Here is a 20591-nt window from a genome sequence, read left to right on the forward strand (position 1 = left end):
AGATTTTTATCTGCAAAATCAAAAAAGCAAAACACTCCGAAACATGCAGAACAAAAGGTCACTCAGTATACTAAGAGAATGTCCTAAACTAGCTCTTTCCAAGCCTTCACTACTCTTTGAAAGAACCTGCTGGTATACTAGTCTTAAAAGTAGAGCTTCACAGACTTAGAAAACAGACAAGAGACACTGGACATTCTAGGCTTTTATTTTAGAAAAGTTTTCTCTACAGTGGCAAGTCTTCCATACTCTAAAATACAGGATCATTCTGCTGTTACTATCTTCCAACGAGCCTAAATCCTCCTCTCACAAGATTAACTGACAACAGTCTATTCCCTGAAGGTCCCTGAGACTGCAACACTGTGTATCTCCACGGCAGCAGATATCATCACCATCCACCTTGCATCAGTGATGTGTATCTCCTTCCTTGGATACGAATCTCCTTCAAGACAATATCCTCATACTGCTGACTGGCCAAGAGTCCTGCCCATCCAGGATAACAGGACCTAACAGCCCTCCTTGTCCCCAGATTGATGCTGCCATCCCTACTGGCTACATCCGGTCTTCTCCTAGCCTCCTTCTCCCGTATCCCTCTGCAAATGATTTCTCTCCGCTGGTAAGAACTGTCATCTGTTGCTTTCGTATCTTATTCCTTACACTGCCCTCAAAGCAAGGCCTATCCTCGCTCATTCTCCTAGATGCATTTGAGATACAGCAAGTACTCATTAGACAATAATATGGGATGAATTAAACACCTGGTGATTAAAGGTGGAGGTCATGGCAAGTGAATCCATTGAAATTTGGTAGAGGCGACTCAATGGGCTTCATTGTTTTAATTTTTATTGTGCTTTAAGTGAAAGTTTACTAATCAAGTCGATCAAACAAAAATTTATATACGCCTTGCTATATATACCCCCTAACGAGACAGCACACTCCTTCCCTCCACTCTTCTGTTTTCATGTCCATTTGGCCAGCTTCTGACCCCCTCTGCCCCCTCATCTCCTCTCCAGACAGGAGTGCCCACATAGTCTCATGTGTCTACTTGATCCAAGAAGCTCACTCTTCAAAGGTCTAGTTTTACAACATAGTTCAAGAAGTCTACCGGAGAGGCTCCGTGGAGAAGGATGATACAGGTAGGAGCCCAGGAACACCTGGATTCAAACCCTGGCTCTGCATTTGTTTTTCAACCTGGAGCAGATCACTTAACTCCCTACCTGAAGCCCAGATAGCTGCACCATGCACAGCTATTGACTAGCAATGATATAAATAATGTATGAAAGCATCTAGCAAGGTAGCCCGCTCATCGCAGACACCCAATAAAGAGCTAATACAGGTGGGAAGAGAAGGAAAAAGGAAATCAATTTATGGAGCAGTGTGAGAAAATCAACAATTTGTAGAGTTCCAAGAAAAAATGTTAGCTTCAATTCTTTAAAATTAAGTTTTGACCATTTTGTGAATATATTTTAACAAAGTTCCATTTCTAACCAATGTTACTAAATTGTACATGTAGAAACTGTTGAATTGGTGTGTTTTGCTGTTCTCAACAACAAAATAAAAGTGTTTATAAATAAAAAGTTTTTTTTAAAGTTTCATTTCAAAAGAAAGACTATAAAAATTAAGATTTAATACTGTATTGCCTAGGATTCTTCCTTAAACACTTATTTTCAAAAAATTTTTAAGAGTTCAGTTTTGTACCACATTGTACATTGTGCTTCCCTCTCCCCCCTGAACAATTCCAACCATCACAAACTAAACCAGACACTAAACCGTAAAGCTCATCAATGAGTTCTTCTTTTACCTCATAGTGAAAGAACACTAGTGCAAAGCTACTCCTAATTCTATATAAGTAGTCAACACTGTTGCTGAATTTTGAATTCTGTTAAAATTAATAAATCCAACTACAAATCAAAAGTCAATTTTTCTTGATTCATACACAAGCCAGGATGCACACTGCTTTCAATCTTCTCATATCACTTTGTGCTCTACGTAAGTTCCTTTTGTAACAACCTCACCATTTTCCTTTACCAGGTGATTGACTCCTAGCCTGAAGTTCAAACAGCACTCTAACTGTGGAAGTCAGAAGGATCAAACACAGGGAAGGGTGGTGACAACGGACTAGAAGTCAGAGAAGGCCAGGTATTTGAGACTAGAACTTTAATATGATCTGCATTTGAAATCACTGTTGGTTGATTTATTTCACCTCCTTTAAGGGCAAATAATCAGATGATGACTGAATAACTTAACACCCTCCTCCCCACCCTCCACTCTCCCAGCCCAAGCCCTTCTTTTCAATTCATCATTGCTGGTATCATGTGCTACTTAGGTCTATTTACATCAACTTGGGAAGATGGCCCATCCCATTCATCTTTCTCAAAGAGGAGTGTGGGGCTGCCTGGAAAGACGTCCCGGCACAGAATGACAGACTGACTCCACACCACATCAAAGACACAAAATTGAAACTGGTGTCTTTATTTTTGTAATAACTCAGATACTAATGGCTGATTAAAGTTAAGCTTTAATATTTTTTCATCTCAAGACACACGGCTAGCTGACGTGTGGTGCCACGAATCACGCAACAAATGATCTGTGAGATCAACGGTGATACTGGCACTATAAACTTCCTTTCAATAAAAGCTATCAGTACTCTTACACATATTCTATGCATTAAAATCTGCTTTACTAAAATTAACATTTAGAGTCATATGACCCTTAAAAAATCCATGAAACCGCAAGGTGCAGAACGGTCATTGATCTCTCAGGCTCAGTAACTGGCCCGTAGCTGATATTCTGCTGCTGCCCTGCTTTTCTATCTTTATACCCGCTCAGAACATTCTTCAAGTACTTTCCTTCTCCTCATTACCACTGCTTTGGAAGAATATATGCCATCTTGGTTATCTCATCAGGTGGAGGACAGCAGAGTGACCAAAATGTACCACTGCCCATTGGTTATAGATCAACTTACGTTTTATAAATGGAGGAGTCGTAATTTAGTTCCTATAGAATCACCCACTGCCGTTATAGGACCTATAAATATTAGTGAGGAAATACACATATTGAAATGAGATACAGACTGAGTTTCAATCCTCTAGCACAAATTCCTGGAAAGAGATGCTATACCTTTTTAACTTAAACTATGCTATATTATCGCTGCCTTTGCTACTTTAGAGTTTGAAGAGGAAATGCAAAATGAGAAATCATTTCCCAGAAGAAGAAAGTATCACCCAAAAAACCAAACCCACTGCTGTTGAGTCAATTCCGACTCATAGCGACCCTACAGGACAGAGTAGAACTGCCCCGTAGAGTTTCCAAGGAGCGCCTGGCGGATTCGAACTGCCGACCTCTTGGTTAACACCCGTGGCACTTAACCACTACGCCACCAGGGTTTCCAAGAGGAAAGTATACGTATGAATTATAAACCACCAAAACAACAGAGATTAGTCTTATATTTTCATTTACACTAAAAATACATATGGGCACAGTAATTCATTTTTCTGGGTAAACCCCATTTGTAATGAGAGCCTTGTTGCTCTCATGTTTTAGGCATAATATTACTCTGCAAAACCACGTATTAAATGGGTTTTGACTAACAATTCATAATAAATGACATTACTAGATGGATACTTTAATTTCCTCACAGAACAGAATTAAATTCTTAGAGCTGTCGAAGACCTCAGTTTATCTAGTTTTCTTTCACTGGAATTTTGACTCATATAATTTGGACATTTGGCCTAGTCTCTCTGCTTGCCCAATATTTACACTCCTTTAAAACAAAATATACTGACACACAGTTTTAAAGGCAAAACATAAAATACAAAATAGCTCTATTTGTGATCTTCAAGTGTTTGATACTGTTCCTTAGTAAAGACGCAGGAAAAGTTCATCAGAAGTGTTTACTTCTAAACATTGTACCATCAAGTCTTGATTATCTATGCTAATGAGGGAGGCAACAGTATCGATCATCCTTACAGTACCTGCATACGTCATACTTACTCTTGACTATGGGTATGTCTAATGTTTGACAACCATTTTCAAACACAAGCTATAACATTTTCTGGTTTCTTTTTCTTGCCTCCTGGCTGTTACTCCTTAACTGAAAAATGGCAAATATCCCCTCTTAAGACTATGCAAGCCACTCACTGACAGAAAGATCCCTTTCCAGCCATCTATAGGCCTTTTCTGTTTAAGTTCACATTTCCTTTGGGGTTAGGACGAAGCATTTAGCATTTCAGTGTCTTCCTTCCTACCTCCTTATTAAGTAAGAGTTCACACTTAGTAAGAAACAGTAAATGGAACAAAATGTTGACAAATAATCTATACAGAGACAAGAAAGTGATCCCGCCACCAAGAAGATGAAAGAGGAACCCTTTAAAGGGTAAGCTGTCTATAAGTAATCAACGCTGGTTGTACTTCACCTCAAAATGTCTTACGTGACAACCCTCAGTCTTCTTTCACAGCTGATTTACGTTCTTAATTTGTATTTCACTCCTGGTTATATATAAAATTAGTATTTATTGAGCACAGACTTAAAGACAGGGGAGATAGTGCAGTAATGTGGCTATCAGAAATCATGAACCTGGGATAAAAAACTGGCTCTGGATATCACCTTAAGAATAGATGTGGTGCATGAATTGTCCTTCTCCCACTTTTCCAAAAGTAAATATAATGACAAAACATAAAATTTACTCTCAACCAGTTAGATACTAATGCAAGTCAAAATCTATTATAAAAACACCAGCAGATCTTTTAATGAAGCTAGAATCTTAGTTAAATGCTGCTTAAAATAACAGCGTCTACCCTAGAAAGCATACCCATTAAAGGGATTTTCGTGGTACTGTATTTAACTTATAACAAACCGAATATATTATATCATTTTCATAAAGTAAATCTCTAAAGTGGAGAATATGACAGAGAGAAAGAAAATTTAAAACAAGGCCGCTTTACCTAAGCTCTACATGATCCCAAGAGTTACTCTGTGACCACTGTAGTGACATGATTTCAAAGGAAGTAATACAGGAAGACTGTCAACAACTACATTTGATATTTCTAACAGTCGACAATCAAGCCTAAAAGAATAAATATTTAAAAAGGAACTACATTGTTGCTCAGATAATTATAACATCTTTATAACTGGCTTAACCAAAACAGTATTAAGAAAATACATCCGCTGGGCAAGAACACAATAGGCCAACTCAAAAATAATTACTTGGACAATTTGAAGCAATGCTCTCCTCCACTAAGAGTCCCCTACTGTCACAATCTTTTACAATACAGTTTAACAATTACATTTTAACACAGGCAGAACACAGCAAACTATGTATCAATCCACTTTCAGAGTCCTATGGCTATGGCTTCAATGTTGATAAAACACTTAAAATGAACCTTTTCTTGTTTTAAAAAGCGGTTGAGAGAATTTCCCAGGGATGGGAGATTTTACTCTGAGAAGTAATTTTTAGGAACAGAAGTATATAATTAAATGCTTTCACGACTTTGAACTGAGAATGTATATTTTAAAAAGCACCCCACCATGTTTTTCTTGTAGGTTAAAAATAAACTTTTAATTTATTAATCTAGACAGAGGTTTACACTGTTTCATCCTGTGACAGCTGTTCACTGCAATGAATACATTCTAAAAGTTGTAATAAACAAATTACCTGTCTTTTCAAAATACATAAAGTCCAAGGTGATGTTCGTTGGCCTATCAACTATTTTCCCACCTTAAAAGAATGCCAGAACACCAAGATTATTCAAATTAACATATTTTGTATTGTTGGATACCACCGAGTCAGCTCCGACTCACAGCGACCCTACAGGACACAGGAGAACTGGCCCATGGGGTTTCCAAGGAGCCACTGGTGGATGTGAACTGCCAACCTTTTTGGGTAGAAGCCGTAGCTCGCTGTAACTCTCAACCACTGTGCCATCAGGGCATAAGGAATAAAATCTGCTTTTTAAAAACGTATTTCTTGCTGTCATCCTACTGCAATCAAAAGAATATAGTTTAAATCTTTATGATGGAACTCTGACCATTCGTAAAAGGGTGAACATTTTACTGCTTGCTACCACATTCATCCAGCTCCTGGTGATAAATACTGTCAGGTGCTCCAAAATGGTAATTCAGAAAATATTACAGAAAGCCCAACAATTCAATGAGACAACTTATTTTAACTGGACTAAATGAAGAAGAAGCTGAAGAGTTGGCTATAAACTCCCTGGCAGAATCAAACCTGAAGAAACAGCTCATGATTCTTAGTTGTGTACAGGTGTCCCCGGCTTAAAATGGGGTTCCGTTCCGATGACATAAACTGGTTCTGATTTAAGTCAAATACCTCTTCGTTTTTTGGTTTTTTTTTTTTAAGTTTTCATTATTATTGCCTTTTATTATCAGTATCTTTATAAACCCGATCTTTGAACATTTGTGAGTGAACATGAGAATGACAACATCGGCAAATTACGGGCTGCAACACCGTATGTAGTACATATTACTAATGGTAAGATGTGCAAAAAAAGAGACTGTTTTAAGTGCAGTTTGTCATATTTAGAATACATCATACATTAAGGACTATCTGTACAGACATACATGCTCCTCTGAAGTTTTGGCTTCTTATTTGAAGTTTAGCTTATGAAACAACCTGTGAATTTTGCAGCTTTATCATTTTATTGTGAACTGGTCCTACTTCAGCGCTTTAGCACTTTAAAAACGGTAACTCTGGGCTAAACTCTCGGAATTTTTCTCTTCCTGTCAAAAGCTAACCCTGGTGTGCTAAAAACTGAATAAAATCTATCTACTCAATTCAAAAAAGTCACTAAAAGGAAAAAACCCTATGTTATTCATAAAATGCTTTCCTATATCTCAAGAAATATAAAAAAGAAACAGTGCAAAGTGGGTACAAACTAGGGGTGATGACACCAAAGGTATACAACAGTTGTCACCCAGATAGGACATGTACATTATACCTTCACACAATGGAGGATGACTACTTGATAAGAGGAAATGTAACTTGTCTATAGAAAAGAATCAGCAGTAGACATGGATTTTTCACTTAACAGAAAATATGTGTCCTCACTCCATTTTGCCTATATATGTATTGTTTTGCTTTTAGATAACATTTAAGACAAAGGCATTCTTCAGAAATTCCTATTAATAGGCAGGTAATCTACTACAGCTATGGGTAACACTGTATCACCATAGCTGGTAAGATCAAACAGTTTTAATTCTCACTCAAACACTGGATGCGATCTGCTCCCACCTTCACTTCCTATGTGTATCTTTTTAACTATACCTGCAATCTTTATGGCTACGGGATCTTCTGAAACTGGAACAAGCCCTTCTTTGACTTCAACCTGCTTTTCAGAGACCAGGGGGGATGTGGCAGGAGGGGAATACTTAGTTTCCACATAAGCCATGGGTGAGGAAGAAGAGGGCTTGGAGTCACGGAAAAGACTAGCCCACGACTTGGCAGGCTGACTGGTAGGAGCGGAGCCTGCCGCCGAGGCCACGAGATCAGCAGGGGGTGAAGCACTCTGGGGTTGAGCAGGCTCCGAGTCCGTGCTTTCCACCATGTGCAACTCCACCCCGTTGGCAGCTGGGCCCTCATCCGAGGATTCAAGTATTTGTCCATTAGTAACTCCAAGGTTCTCAGTAGTATCAGTACCAACATAAGACTGAGCCACGGCTGTCCTTAACAGGCCATCCCTGCCAGCCTCTGCAGGGAGGCAGGCCTGTTCAAAATCACTCAGGTGGCACAGCTCAGGCTGCCCTGCAGTCCTGGAATGACTGTCCAGTGCTCTGGGGAAAGGCCCGTCAGGCAGAGAGTCACTGACGAAGTCCAGGGAGTTCTCAGGGCTGTTACAAGTCCTGGGTGTGACTGATGGGGGCACATCACCCATGAATTCCACGTCCTCTGTGCTTACACTGTTCGGGGCTGCTGGATGGGCATGGCCGTTGACCAGGGTGTCTGTGGAAATACTACCATCACTGCTGTCTTTCAAGTAACTGTAATATCCAGGTGGCCGTTTTTTCTTCTTTTTACGTTCCCTTTGTCCAAGACCACCTGAGACACGATCATTTTCTAAAACTTCTGCCTCCACGTTAGAAGTACTATCCAAAGCAAGAGGAGAGCCTGGGTACTGGCATTCTGTGGAGCTGTAGTTTGCTTCTTTGTCTAGGTCATCGGGGGTCTTTTTGGAAGCTGAACAACCAAGAATAAATTCTGGTGCCTGAGGGTTCAATGTGCTTGAAATACTGTAGCTTGGGGTTCTCAGCAAAGTGTCATCCGGTTCAATTATTTCATTAACTCCAAACTCAATTCTCTGATACTCTTGTCCTGCATAGACAGAAAGCAATCAGTAAATATCCCATTAGTTAAGCCCACAGCTAAACAAACTATGAAAGTATTAATAATTACTCATTTTCTTTTTAAAAACTGAAATCTTACATTCTTTTCTTAATTAAAAAAGCTATGGCATATTTTCTATGCTAAAGAAATAACTTTCTGAAAATATGAAATTTCATATATGGGGTTATGAATAATAGAATCCTATATCCTTTTTTTTTTTTTTTTATGTCTGGGTAGCTAAGGAAAACTTCCAAAAGGTATAAACTAGAATGAAATTAATATTCTGCCTGTTTAAAAACACCCCACAATGGAATCTGACTATCCGTTCACTTTATGCCTGAGACTAAGAAATATGTATTTTGACAACTTAAATAAAAAAATAAAACCACAACAACTAACTTAGGGACTTACAAATCTTTATTATATTTAATTAAACCATGTTGCTTTTTTTAAAACGTGTTATTCACAACATAATTTTTTGGTGTAATCAACTCTTGTAATCACTTACATTTCAGTTTCATTTGGAAAAAAATTCAGATAACATTTGCACTGTGAACTTGCTTTAATTTTTTAAAATTGCTTTTAAAAATCCACTACTTAATGATTAAAATCTGAATTCTATCTATTTAAGAAATTTTAAATGCTATTTAATAGACTTAAAGACTAAATAAATCCTTCCTCGCATTTTACTTCAAAATACACTACGTAGGAACAATGCTTCATTGTAATGCTCATCTGCATGTCTCGAATTTATGACAAAAGTGAAATTACAATGTTTTTAAAGAAAGCTACACATACAGTTTTCTGACTAGTATCAACAAATCTTTACTAAGTCTGCAAGATTTAATGTCGAATCTGCATGAGGAAGCTTCTCAAGGCACCAAGTTTTACCTACTGTTATAATAATGCTTTAAGCACAGTCCCACAGACACCAAGTAAAAATCTTTTTTTTTTTTTAAATTGTACTTTAGACAAAGGTTTACAGAACAAACTAGTTTCTGATCAGTTAGTATACACATTGTTCTATGACACTGGTTAACAACCCCATGACATGTCAACACTCTCACTTCTCAACCCTGGGTTCCCTATTACCAGCTTTCCTGTTCCCTCCTGCCTTCCACTCCCTGCCCCAGGGCTGGTGTTCCCCTTTAGTCTTGTTTTGTTCCATGGGCCTGTTCAATCTTTGGCTGAAGGGTGAACCTCAGGAGTGACCTCATTGCTAAGCTGAAAGGGTGTCCGGGGGCCATACTCTCAGGGCTTCTCCAGTCTCTGTCAGGCCAGCAAGTCTGGTCTTTTTTTTTTTTTTTTTTTTTTGAGTTAGAATTTTGTTCTACATTTTTCTCCAGCTCTATCCGGGACCCTCTATTGTGAGCCCTGTTACAGCAGTCAGTGGTAGCCTGGCACCATCTAGTTGTGCTGGACTCAATCTGGTGGAGGCCATGGTAGATGTGGTCCATTAGTCCTTCTGGACTCATCTTTTCCTTGTATCTTTAGTTTTCTTCATTCTTTCTTCCTCCCAAAGGGGTGAGACCAGTGGAGTATCCCAGATGTCCACTCACAGGCTTTTAAGATCCCAGACACTACTCAGCGAAGTAGAACGTAGAACATATTCTGAATAAACTGTTATGCCAACTGAGCTACATGTTCCCTGCGATCACGGTCCCCACAGCCTTCAGCCCAGCAATTCAGTCCCTCGGGGAGTTTAGATATGTCTATGGAGCTACCATGACCTTACCCTGTAAGGTTTGTGCTGGCTTCTGAAGTTATTGTGTACTGTCTTACCCTTCACCAAAGTTTCCACTTATCTCGTCTATTAAGTGAAAAATCATTTCCTTAAAATATATATACATATATCTTATCCCCACAAACTCCTCCAAAGAGGGGAAAGAAAGGTAAAGCCATAAGAAATGAATCCTGCACATAACTTCTTTTGGCTGTGAACGTGAAGCTAAGCGTGGTCCTGTTTGTCTACAAAGTCGGAAAGGGGCAGAGAGGGGAGGTAAAACAGTCAAATCCTCGGGATTGTCTTCGTTGCAAACTGAGGACTGAGTGTGAACTTTTATTCATGAAATTAAACTATAACCGATCGTTTCAAAGGTCAATGGTTTACAGTAGCACCTTTCACTCAACGTTCCCAGCAAGCTTTCAAATGCGATAGGCATACCACTGGACGGAGAGGAGAGGGGTGCAGGCTGACACATCCCTCAGCGTGAAGCTGCTGCAGCCCACCTCTCTGTAGCATGCTAGATGCAGCATCAAGGACCGTGACCACCTCAAGTGGCTCCTCAGTCAGATCTTTACAATGTGGCTTCTCTAGTTTTTAAAAATCCCAAAAAGATGAACTACACAAAGAATGGCTCCTATATATAAAACTGCAGTTCAGAGGCACACTTCAAATTAGGCACCTGTTGGTCGCCCCACTGACAAGCTAGCATAAGTCTGTGAGTGGGCCTGCATAAAGGTATGTACATGTTGCCTCAATGAATTCACTGTGGGTCAACTCCATGCGCGGTGCAAGATACTTCCACAAGTACCAAGAGATGAAGTTAGGACTATGACTTTCTAAATATCTCTCTGAAACCCATCAATACTTCTCCCCAGTTCGCACGATCTATGTAAGTCATCCAGTCTAAGATATGCATTTTCTCACATTTTGTATCTCTGAATTAGGTTGAGTCTTAGAAACAATGGTGTCTTTCAAAAAACACAAAGTATCAAGGTCATCTTCTATGTGATGAAACAGCTACGATTTGGAAGTTGATGAAGGAAAGGACACATGCCTTATCATTCATCTTTAATGCTTCAGTCTGAAGCTTTCTTGCACTGTGAACTTCCTTTAAAATTTAGTGTAAGGCTGATTTTTTTCAAGGCATGCATATAAGGATAAAAGATCATAATACCAAAAAATCGTGTTCTGTCACAACGAATTACATATATTTGAATATATTTATGGAAAGACCTTTAGAAGTCTTTTTCTAGAAGGAAGAAAAAAAAAAAAGATCCAGAGAGTGGGCAGTCGTAAGCACATTAGAGGCAGGACAGGAACTAACACAGATCTCCTAAGGATTCATTTGTGTTTGGGATCACATCTCCCCCACTGGGGGCCGGGGGAATACTTCTGCCCAGCAACAAAAAGTTCCTGAAAAAAGAATACTGTATACTTTAAGTATACTTAACAGTAAATTTACAAAGAAAACCACGGATGTGACATCTTGATTTCTTTGCCCACTCAGCACTGACTTTGTTTCCCTTTTTCTGAAAAGAACTCCCAAAGAGAAATACATTTCTTTATTATTACACCTAGAGGCTGACTGTCCATTCGGCTTCCAGGCATCACCTGTTATTCCACGATGTTTCGAGGATGCAATGCTACCGGGGTTGATATGGATATACCTGGAGAAGTGAAGAATACTACATGGGGGAGGCTCCCCTTAGGAGACGACAGCTACGGTGCCGATTGTGAAATCACATTAAAAATCTGCATGCAGTGTGCCACACAGCTTGTGTAAGAGCCACAGTGCCTTCTGCACCTCAGTTCTTAATCTTATCCCAGCATAAAACATTCTAGGGTGTGACACGACATTAATGGAACTATTTCGTTATATTAAGGTTATTATTGAAACAGTGTCCAGTACAGTGTTCGATCACATCACTGGAAGCAGTCCTTTCCTTATCGTGTCCCAGACACGTGTGCACTGGATACCGAAGAGACAGGACCGAGCCCATTCTGTCAGGCTGGGGGAGTGACAGAAGGCCTGAAAAAAACTCACATTTTAAACAACCCAGTCAACATACCGGGGAAATGTTAACACTCAGGTCATGCAGGCGTGGGTTTGCTGGGGGATAAAGAACTAGCTCAGACAAAACAAGGACATCTTCGCACAGCATTTCTCCAAGTCAGTGTGTTGCAGTACATGCAGCACAATGACCTGGGGTGCCTGGACAGAGTCCCGGAGTCAGAAATGTCCAGAGGCGCCCAGGTCATGCTCGTGCCCACTGCTGTTTGAGAATGACTGCTTACTTGGCTTCTTCAACTGATTTCTCCAGACAGGTTTTAGCAAGTCAGTTCGGTGATCACGGAGCATTCACTGTACGTGCAGGGCACTGGTGGTGTATTAGCCACAGGAGGGACACAGCAGCTAACAGGGCCAGGTCCTGTCCTCAGAAGTGGACATTTACTAGAGGGACGAACCCATACACCTTGAGTGTTATGGACTGAATTGTGTCCCCCCCAAAATGTGTAACAGCTTGGATAGACCATGATTCCCAGTATTGTGTGACTATCCACCATTTTGTCATCTGATATGCTTTTTCTATGTGTTGTAAATCCTACCTCTATGATGTTAATGAGGCAGGGCTCAATCTACAAGATTAGGTTGTGTCTTAAATCAATCTCTTTTGAAATATATTAGGGAAAAGCAAGCAGAGAGACGTGGGAACCTCATACCACCAAGAATACAGAACCAGGAGGGGAGCACGTCCTTTGGGCCTGAGGTCCTTGCACCGAGAAGCTCCTCAACCGGGGAAGATTGATGACAAGGACCTTTCCCCAGAGCCGACAGAGACAGAAAGCCTTCCCCTGGCGCTGGTACCCCGAATTCGGACTTCTAGCCTTCTAGGCTGTTAAAACCATCTGCTTGTGGAATTTCTGTGATGGCAGTATTAGATAACTAAGACACTGAGGATGATGTTACAGAGGGTGGGTGAGAGAGAGCCCTCAACAGCTTCATAGAGACAAAGTGCTTCGGGACACAGAAGAAAATGATCAGTTTCAATCAGGAGCTACAGTGAGCTCATGGAACTCAAAGAATGGATGCAGGGATTGAAATTTCAAGCTTTAGGAACTGACTGTAAAAGGCAGAGGTATACAAGTGTGTGCTATACTGAGCAGCCTTCAAGTAGCTTGGTGGAGCTGGCTGTGGTGGGAGGTAGAAGGATAAATCATGCTAAATCATTCATCCTGCAAACACACTGACACTACTCTGTGCAATTGCTAGACACACACAGATGAATAAATGATGGCCCTGCCATCAACAGCTGAACTCAAGTCTCGGTGGGGACAGACTCGTTACCATGCAGTGGGATAGGTACTAGTAGAGAAGTGGAAATACATGAGAATAAAAAAGGCTCCAGAGGAGAGAGGCCTTTAAACTGGCCTGTCACTAATAGGGCAAGCAGGTGGCAAGATTCTAGTTAGTGTTTTCAGCAGAATAGAAGATAGACTAGAGGGCAGACAGTAGAGAAGGGGAAAAGAGCCACAAAGCGAGAATTGAAAAAGCATGGCGCATGGGGTTAGAACACTGTGGGATTGGAGCTGCAAGGGGGAATCGGTGGGGCCTCCGGTGTCTAACCAAAACTGGGAAGGTGGTGAGGCCACAGAAAGAAATGAAGACGGAAATGGATCAGAGAGAAAGGAGTAACACGAAAGGAAAACTAGCGACATATTCCAAACATCTGATTGGCACTAGCAGCATGCTCACTATGTGCAGAATACAGTGCCAGGCAATACCGAGCCAGAGGGCACTCTTGGTGGCCCAGATCCACGAAGTCCAAGATGGCAACACGTAAAAATGCAGCTCAGGAAGCTGCACAGCCTAGCAAGGGCTGCTGGGTCCCCACAGCTGCGTTGTCTTTATTACTTGTCCTAAGCTACTATGAGCTCCTCTTTTCCTTCTGGTCTCTCATATTACAGTTTCTTATAAAACTTCTAATAATTAAAACCCTTTTCACAGGTCTGACCATGCTAACTAAACTGGGCATCCACGTCCTTTGCTGTTATAGAAACGCCTGGCTTTCAGCTTCTCAAAGGCCAGCTTCTCAGTGATCCAGACTGAAAGCGGTCTGGGTAGATTCAAGCTGCGTAATGGCAGCCTGCAATAATTAAATGACTCTGCTGTTATTTAAACATCTGGTGATTAAACAATCTAAAATCCAATCTCTATAATCAGCTCAGTGTCTGTGACACAGACAAAAAAGTAACAAGCCAGGAGATGGAGAGGTTACCTGAATTCCCAAGAGAATTAGCAACAGACTAGGACATGAATGTAAACTCCAAGAAAAACAGAGCCAACCTGCCACTTAGCAGTAAGTACAAAGAAAACATGTTCAGAGACTAGCAAGCTCTGCACCCACTAGCTTCAGCAGTAAGACAAGAAAGCTCACTTCAGAATTATTACCAAAAAAGTGTATGGTTATGAAGAATCACATACCTGTGGTACTGAGAACTATTAAGAAAAAAAAAACAATTCAGCAACTATTTCCTGAACTGAACCTTGAACATTTGTCACTCTGAAGCACAGAAGAAGCTAACTTATCAGCCAGTGATTCAGTGATCAAATCTGCTACGGTTGACAGCAAAAACATCCAGCTGTAAGTAAATGTTTATTCAAAGGTATGAGCAATGGGAAGGCAATGTTTCCAGGGTAGCCTGCCCACCCAGCACATCACGGCAGAACTCACTTCGGAGAAAAAAAGTAGAGAACTAGCTTACCATCAGGTAGTTCATCTGCAGCCTGCGTACCACACAAAACTGTTCCATTATATGGCGGAAGCTGCACATGGAAGTGGAAAACAAATTTTAATTCAACAAAAGGTTAAAGCCCAATACATCCTACTTCATTAATGCAATATTTCATTAAAACTATCCATGCAAATTCTCATGACGATACTTTTACCAAGGTCACACACATGGAATCAGTAAAATATAAATCATTTCCACTTAGCTTAAAGGGGGGAGAAACACTATAGAAATACTTTCAAATATTTATCATCATTAAACAGATCCAAGGGGGGGAACCCATCAAAACGGACTCCAGTCGACATGTGAATCAGCTACAATAAAATGCTATTATCACCATTCTCTTCACATAATGACATTAGTGACTAAGCATAAATAACAGACACTTCGTTTCCCACTAATGAAGACAGACTCCTACTGACCCTGGAGCATTTCTTGCTCCCCATCCCCATAAACTGCAGTGCAGGTCGCTGTGGTTGGGCCAGGGCTACGGCCAGAGCAGAGCAAAGCCCACTGCGAAGAAAAAACTTGGGAACCGTGACTCCATTTTTAACACAATGCCTTAAACAGCAGAATTAATGACCAGAAATCACCTTCCTTGTCTGGAAGAGAGAAAGGCGAAATGCCAAGTGTCTGACCTCTTTGCAAAAAGCAGGAAGTATTATCAATATCCCAAATTTCTTCCTCTTCCTAGCTATTCTGTTTTATTTATTTAAGAATTAGGACTGTTTCGGACAGATGCATTTAGGATGAGGAAGTTTAGGATGAGCAGGGGTAATAAATGGGCAGATTACTGTTACCTGAAGGTAAAAAGAAGCATTACAAGTATTTCTCCAAGTAGCCCAGGAGGTTCTCTGCTCAGAGAATTAATGACAAACAGCAAGCTAAGAAAAAACGGAGATTCAAAAGGACCTGCACACTTCAGGACTAGAGAGCTGGCCCTACTTCCACACCTGGGGGCACCCAGCATTCCCCATGTTGACACGAGAGGAGTACACCCCTGTGCTGCAGCGCTGCACCTGGCTGCACTGCTGCTGTGCAAAGACCTTCCACTCAGCATACAAAATCCCACACCAGGCGCTGCCAGTAATTACTGCGGACACAAAACATGGAGCAGAAAGGGCAGCCTGCGAAGACAGTGAGCACAGCAGCTCCAGGTGCCTGAGGGAGCCTGAGTCACGTCTGTACTCCTCTGCCGTCACAAGGGACTGTTTAGTAAGCACCAATACAGAGTACGTTCTTTTTCTGTCAATATGACCATTGGGTGCCCCCTGGTGATGGAAATCTATACAATTTTAAGGTGCTAGAAGTATGTAATACTTTTTGACTCACCATATTTACACAAAACCATCATTAACCACATCTAGAAACCACCTCTTTTTCTGAGCCAGGGAGTTTTATAATATCACACTTCAGTATAAAGTTCTGTGAAAGATCAACCTCTAATGTCAAAATAATTCTATTTGTTTTAAAGGCATTGTGCTGAAAGAAAAACATGAAAACCAATCTCTCCATGCTGCCTCTCTTCCGCTCTGCTTGGAGAAGAGAACTTTGGAGAAATTCTTCAGATTTGAAGGAGTGAGGCAGGCTGGGAAGACTCACAAGTTCGAGAAATGGACCTCAAGCACTCATCCATTTTAACTCCTAACTCAAAGCAGAGAGCTGCAGAAAACATTAGAACCTTCCTTCAGTGACCCTCCTCTGCAACCACTCACCCACAGGAATCACACAACTCACCCAACTCCCAAACCACTCGCCAAGCAACATGCATAAGGAAAACCCACCAATTTGAAAGAATCACTGAAAGGGGCTGGAGGTCAAGCAAGCCGAGATGACTGACGAGACGTTTAAGATGTGCTAGGAGGGGTGTCTCCTGTCTCTCAACAATTAGGTGATGGAGGTGCTATAATCACCAGCATTTTACAGATGAAACCTCCAAAGCTGACTTGTTCTAAGTCTCATGGTCAGTAAGTGGTAGAGGCAGGCTCTCATCATATGAGACCTTCCAACTCTAGAGCATGTGCTCTTGGCAACACTGCCATTTTATTTTACCATGTTTAAAACTTATCTTGATTTGTGAATCTGATATAAGACAGCTTCACCACAGGAATTACTAAATGCTGGAAAAAGTTCTGCCCCAGTAGAAATCATTATATACACATACATACATAAAGAGTCCTGGTGGTGCAGTGGTTAAGAGCTCGGCTGTTTGAATCCACCAGCTGCTCCTTGGAAACCCTATGGGGCAGTTCTGCTCTGTCTATAGGCTTGCTGTGAGTCGGGATCAACTCGATGGCTACAGGTTTTTAACACATACATATAAACTGTATAGGCATATGGCATCTTTTATTCAACGAACTTCTACCATCATAAGGCCCCCTAGAGTCTGTGGTCATGGGATATAATAAACATACAGCAGAATAAAACTGCAAAAATTGCTTCAAATCCCCTCTTTAACTACATAGCTAATTATAAGAAAAGATGCAAAAATTCCCCACATAAATGTCAAGTGAGCAATGTAAAACGCTAAAATCCTGTTATGTTAGATAGGAAGAAAATTCAATCAACTAGTCTGAAGAGAGTACCGCAGTCTTGTGAAGGCAATACTTCGGCATTTTCATAAGAAGTTAATGTTTTAAAGTCTTTTTCTGGTGCTGTGGTTTTGTTTTACCGTCTAAAATACTCTCGTGAACTCTGAGTCCTTCCTTTGAAATCCCATTAAGACACCAGACCTCTGAGAACAACTGTCTAAACTCTGCATCTCCACACTCCCAGTCTCTCTCTCCCACACACATGCCTCCCAAATACACACAGCCTCCCAGTCCTTCTCTCTTTCAGTCTTTCAGAGTGTCTCTCTCACGCACACAGTCTCTCTTTCACGCACACAGTCTCTCACGTACACAGTCTCTCACGCACACAGTCTCTCTCTCACGCACACAGTCTCTCTCTCACACACATGTCTACAGCTTGTACTCTGTTATTGTGGGCTTATTTATTCAGTAACTGGTTGAGGTGTGTGCATTGCCTCCAGTGTTAAAATTCTGGAAATTTTCAAGAACAATGAGCATTCCTTCTCTATATTTGAACACCAAACACATGATTACATTTGGGGTTCAAAACATGCTGTAGACTGTTATTTTTTCCAGTTGGAGAAATTCATTTATAAATCACCCAGGCTTATAAGCTACAGTACAGCTTTAGAAAATATATCAGTTACGTTTCAAAAGTAGTAATAACTAAGATCATATACAAAAATCACCTTAATTTGTTTCTTCTGATTCTGCTAAACTACTGGCCATCTATCTTATCTTGCCAGCGCAAATTTTCAAACAAACTAAAAGAGAAACAAAAGGCTCTTAGCAAGCAGCGGGGAGGGATGCCTTTGAAGGGGCAGAATGCTTTCACTATTCCACACTCCACAATTCTTAAATTTTGGTTTTTCAGTTCATGGTCCCAAGTGGACAAAAAATGTTTTACCAAGTTCCTAACAGCCAAAGAAGTATACGAATAGGACTAGGATTCTAATTTATGCTACAGCCACATGGTAGGCACAGCGCATGCATGAGTTGCAACTGTTTTCCCAGAGAGATAAAAGGCCAAACGGTTATATAAGGAAAGTGCAGGGACATCACTCACTCACTCGCCCATCAATCCAACCACGTGCCAGCCCACTAAGCAATCAGTGCACTAGTAACGGTACTAGGGTTATAATTCAGACCTCTGAGGTATAATAATTACACTGAGAAAGACAACTCAGACTTATCATGTAAGAGAACCTGTATTTCCCTCCTGCAGGAGCATCACTGGACTCCTGTGTGATTCTGATGGACAACACTGGTCAGACTCTGAATGCCAATGTATGCTCAAAAAATGAAAACACAAAACCCCAATAAGCCCTGACACATGGAGACTTCATTTTGATGTGACAGCCATTACATCTGCCCGTAAAATGTATGGCTCACTTTACCAGTCTATACCCTTCATGTGGTCTAGCATTTAGTACACATTTGGTATCAGACCATATATTAGCTGATTTCCTGACACTTCTGTGTGGTAAATGGGCATTCTCCATCTTTCAAAACAACAAACACAGGTCTTCTGGCCTGAACTGTTGTGTATTTTCTACTTTCATATTACATGAAAACCCAAGTTTTCATTCTAACACATACACATTCCACACATACGCACACACTTGAGAAACACTATAAAGTACAAAAGTTAAATCCTTCACCATTAAGAGCAGTTACATGGTGGTGCTCCTGGCAGGTACCACCATATTTTACTGCAACTCAAAGACAAAAATGAGTTAAAACTTGAAGCATTAGCAGAATATATAGAGGACAACCTCAATTAATGGTTACACTTGAGGAATATATGATCTGTGTTTGTTCTAATTTATTTTTTCTTTTTGAACGTTTTATTGTGGTTTAGGTCAAGGTTTACAAAGCAAATTAGTTTCCCACTCAACAATTAATACACATGTTGTTTCATGACATTGGTTGCAATTCCCTCAATGTGTCAGCACTTTCCCCTCTTCCTCCCTGGTTCCCTGTTTCCATTTGCCCAGCTTTCCTGCCCCTTCCTGCCTTTTGAACTTTGCTTTTGGGCGAATGCTGCCCTTTCAGTCTTGTATGGTTGATTGTTCTGAGGTAAATCTTCCTCAGAGATGTTACTGTTCCCTTTATAGCCTGTCTACTGCTTGGCTGAGAGGTGATCTTTGGAAGTGGGTTCAGTTCCAAGTTTAATGGGTGCCTAATTTTTTTTTTTTTTAAGAGCCTTAGCCTCAGGGGTTACTCCAGTCTCTCAGACCAGTAAAGCTGGTTTTTTTTTTGTTTGTTTTTTTTATGAATCTGAGTTTTGTTCTACATTTTTCTCCCACTCTGTCCAGGACCTTCTACTGTGAATCCAGTCAGAGTACTCAGTAGTGGTAGTCAGGCATCATCTAATTCTGGTCTCAGGCTAGTGGAGGCTGTGGTTATGCCATCCGTTAATCTTTTGGACTAATTGTTTCCTTGTGTCTACAGTTTCATTTTACTTTGGTCCGGATGGGAAGAGACCAATAGTTGTATCTTAGACGGCCACTTGCAAGCTTTTAAAAACCAACTGTTACTCACCTAGAACATTGTCTTTATGGACTATTACGTCAAATGACCTAGATGACCCCCAAGACTATGGTCCTAAGCCCTCAAATTCAATGCTTCAGTCCCACAGGGTGTTTGGTTATGGCTAAGAAGTTTTCATGACTGACCCTTGTGTGTTCTATTACATACATGGATATGTTCCATTCTATATATGTATATAAAAACATGTATTTAGAAATGTCCACTGCCAAACCTGTACATGCTCATGGGTATACTCCCATGCTTACATATCTGCCTATGTATCTACTCATAAATTCTTGTCTGTTATTACTGTTGTTGCAAGATTGTATATGCAAGTGTTTACCGTGTTGCCTATTACTCCTGCATACCTCTCAGTGTCTTCCTTTGCCTTGGTCATGTTGTGCTGACTTCCACCATATTGTGTATTATCTTTTCCTTCACCCAAATTAGTAAACATCTACTATCTAGATAGTAATTTCTTCCCCCCCGTTACCCTCCCATCCCTGGTAACCATCAAAGAATGTTTCTTTCTACCTGTAAACCTTTTCTTGACTTTTTATAACAGTGGTCTCATGCAATATTTGTCCTTTTGTGACTGACTTATTTCACTCAGCATAATGTCCTCCAAGTTCATCCATA

The 20591-nt window shown here is 40.6% G+C and overlaps 1 protein-coding gene across 5 annotated transcripts in view; it reads right to left on the minus strand.

Annotated features, from left to right (window-relative positions):
- The window catches only part of USP10 (ubiquitin specific peptidase 10), a 67688-nt gene that overhangs the window by 21241 nt on the left and 25856 nt on the right, over positions 1–20591 (minus strand). For all 5 annotated transcript variants that reach the window (XM_064273724.1, XM_064273723.1, XM_064273722.1 and 2 more), the window contains 2 exons: positions 14824–14884; positions 7278–8321 (listed from right to left, as the gene is read on the minus strand). In XM_064273724.1, coding sequence (XP_064129794.1) covers positions 7278–8321; positions 14824–14884 — 1105 coding nt within the window. The remainder of the gene's footprint in view (positions 1–7277; positions 8322–14823; positions 14885–20591) is intronic.

Source organism: Loxodonta africana, chromosome 21, assembly GCF_030014295.1.
Source record: "Loxodonta africana isolate mLoxAfr1 chromosome 21, mLoxAfr1.hap2, whole genome shotgun sequence".
NCBI lineage: Eukaryota > Metazoa > Chordata > Mammalia > Proboscidea > Elephantidae > Loxodonta > Loxodonta africana.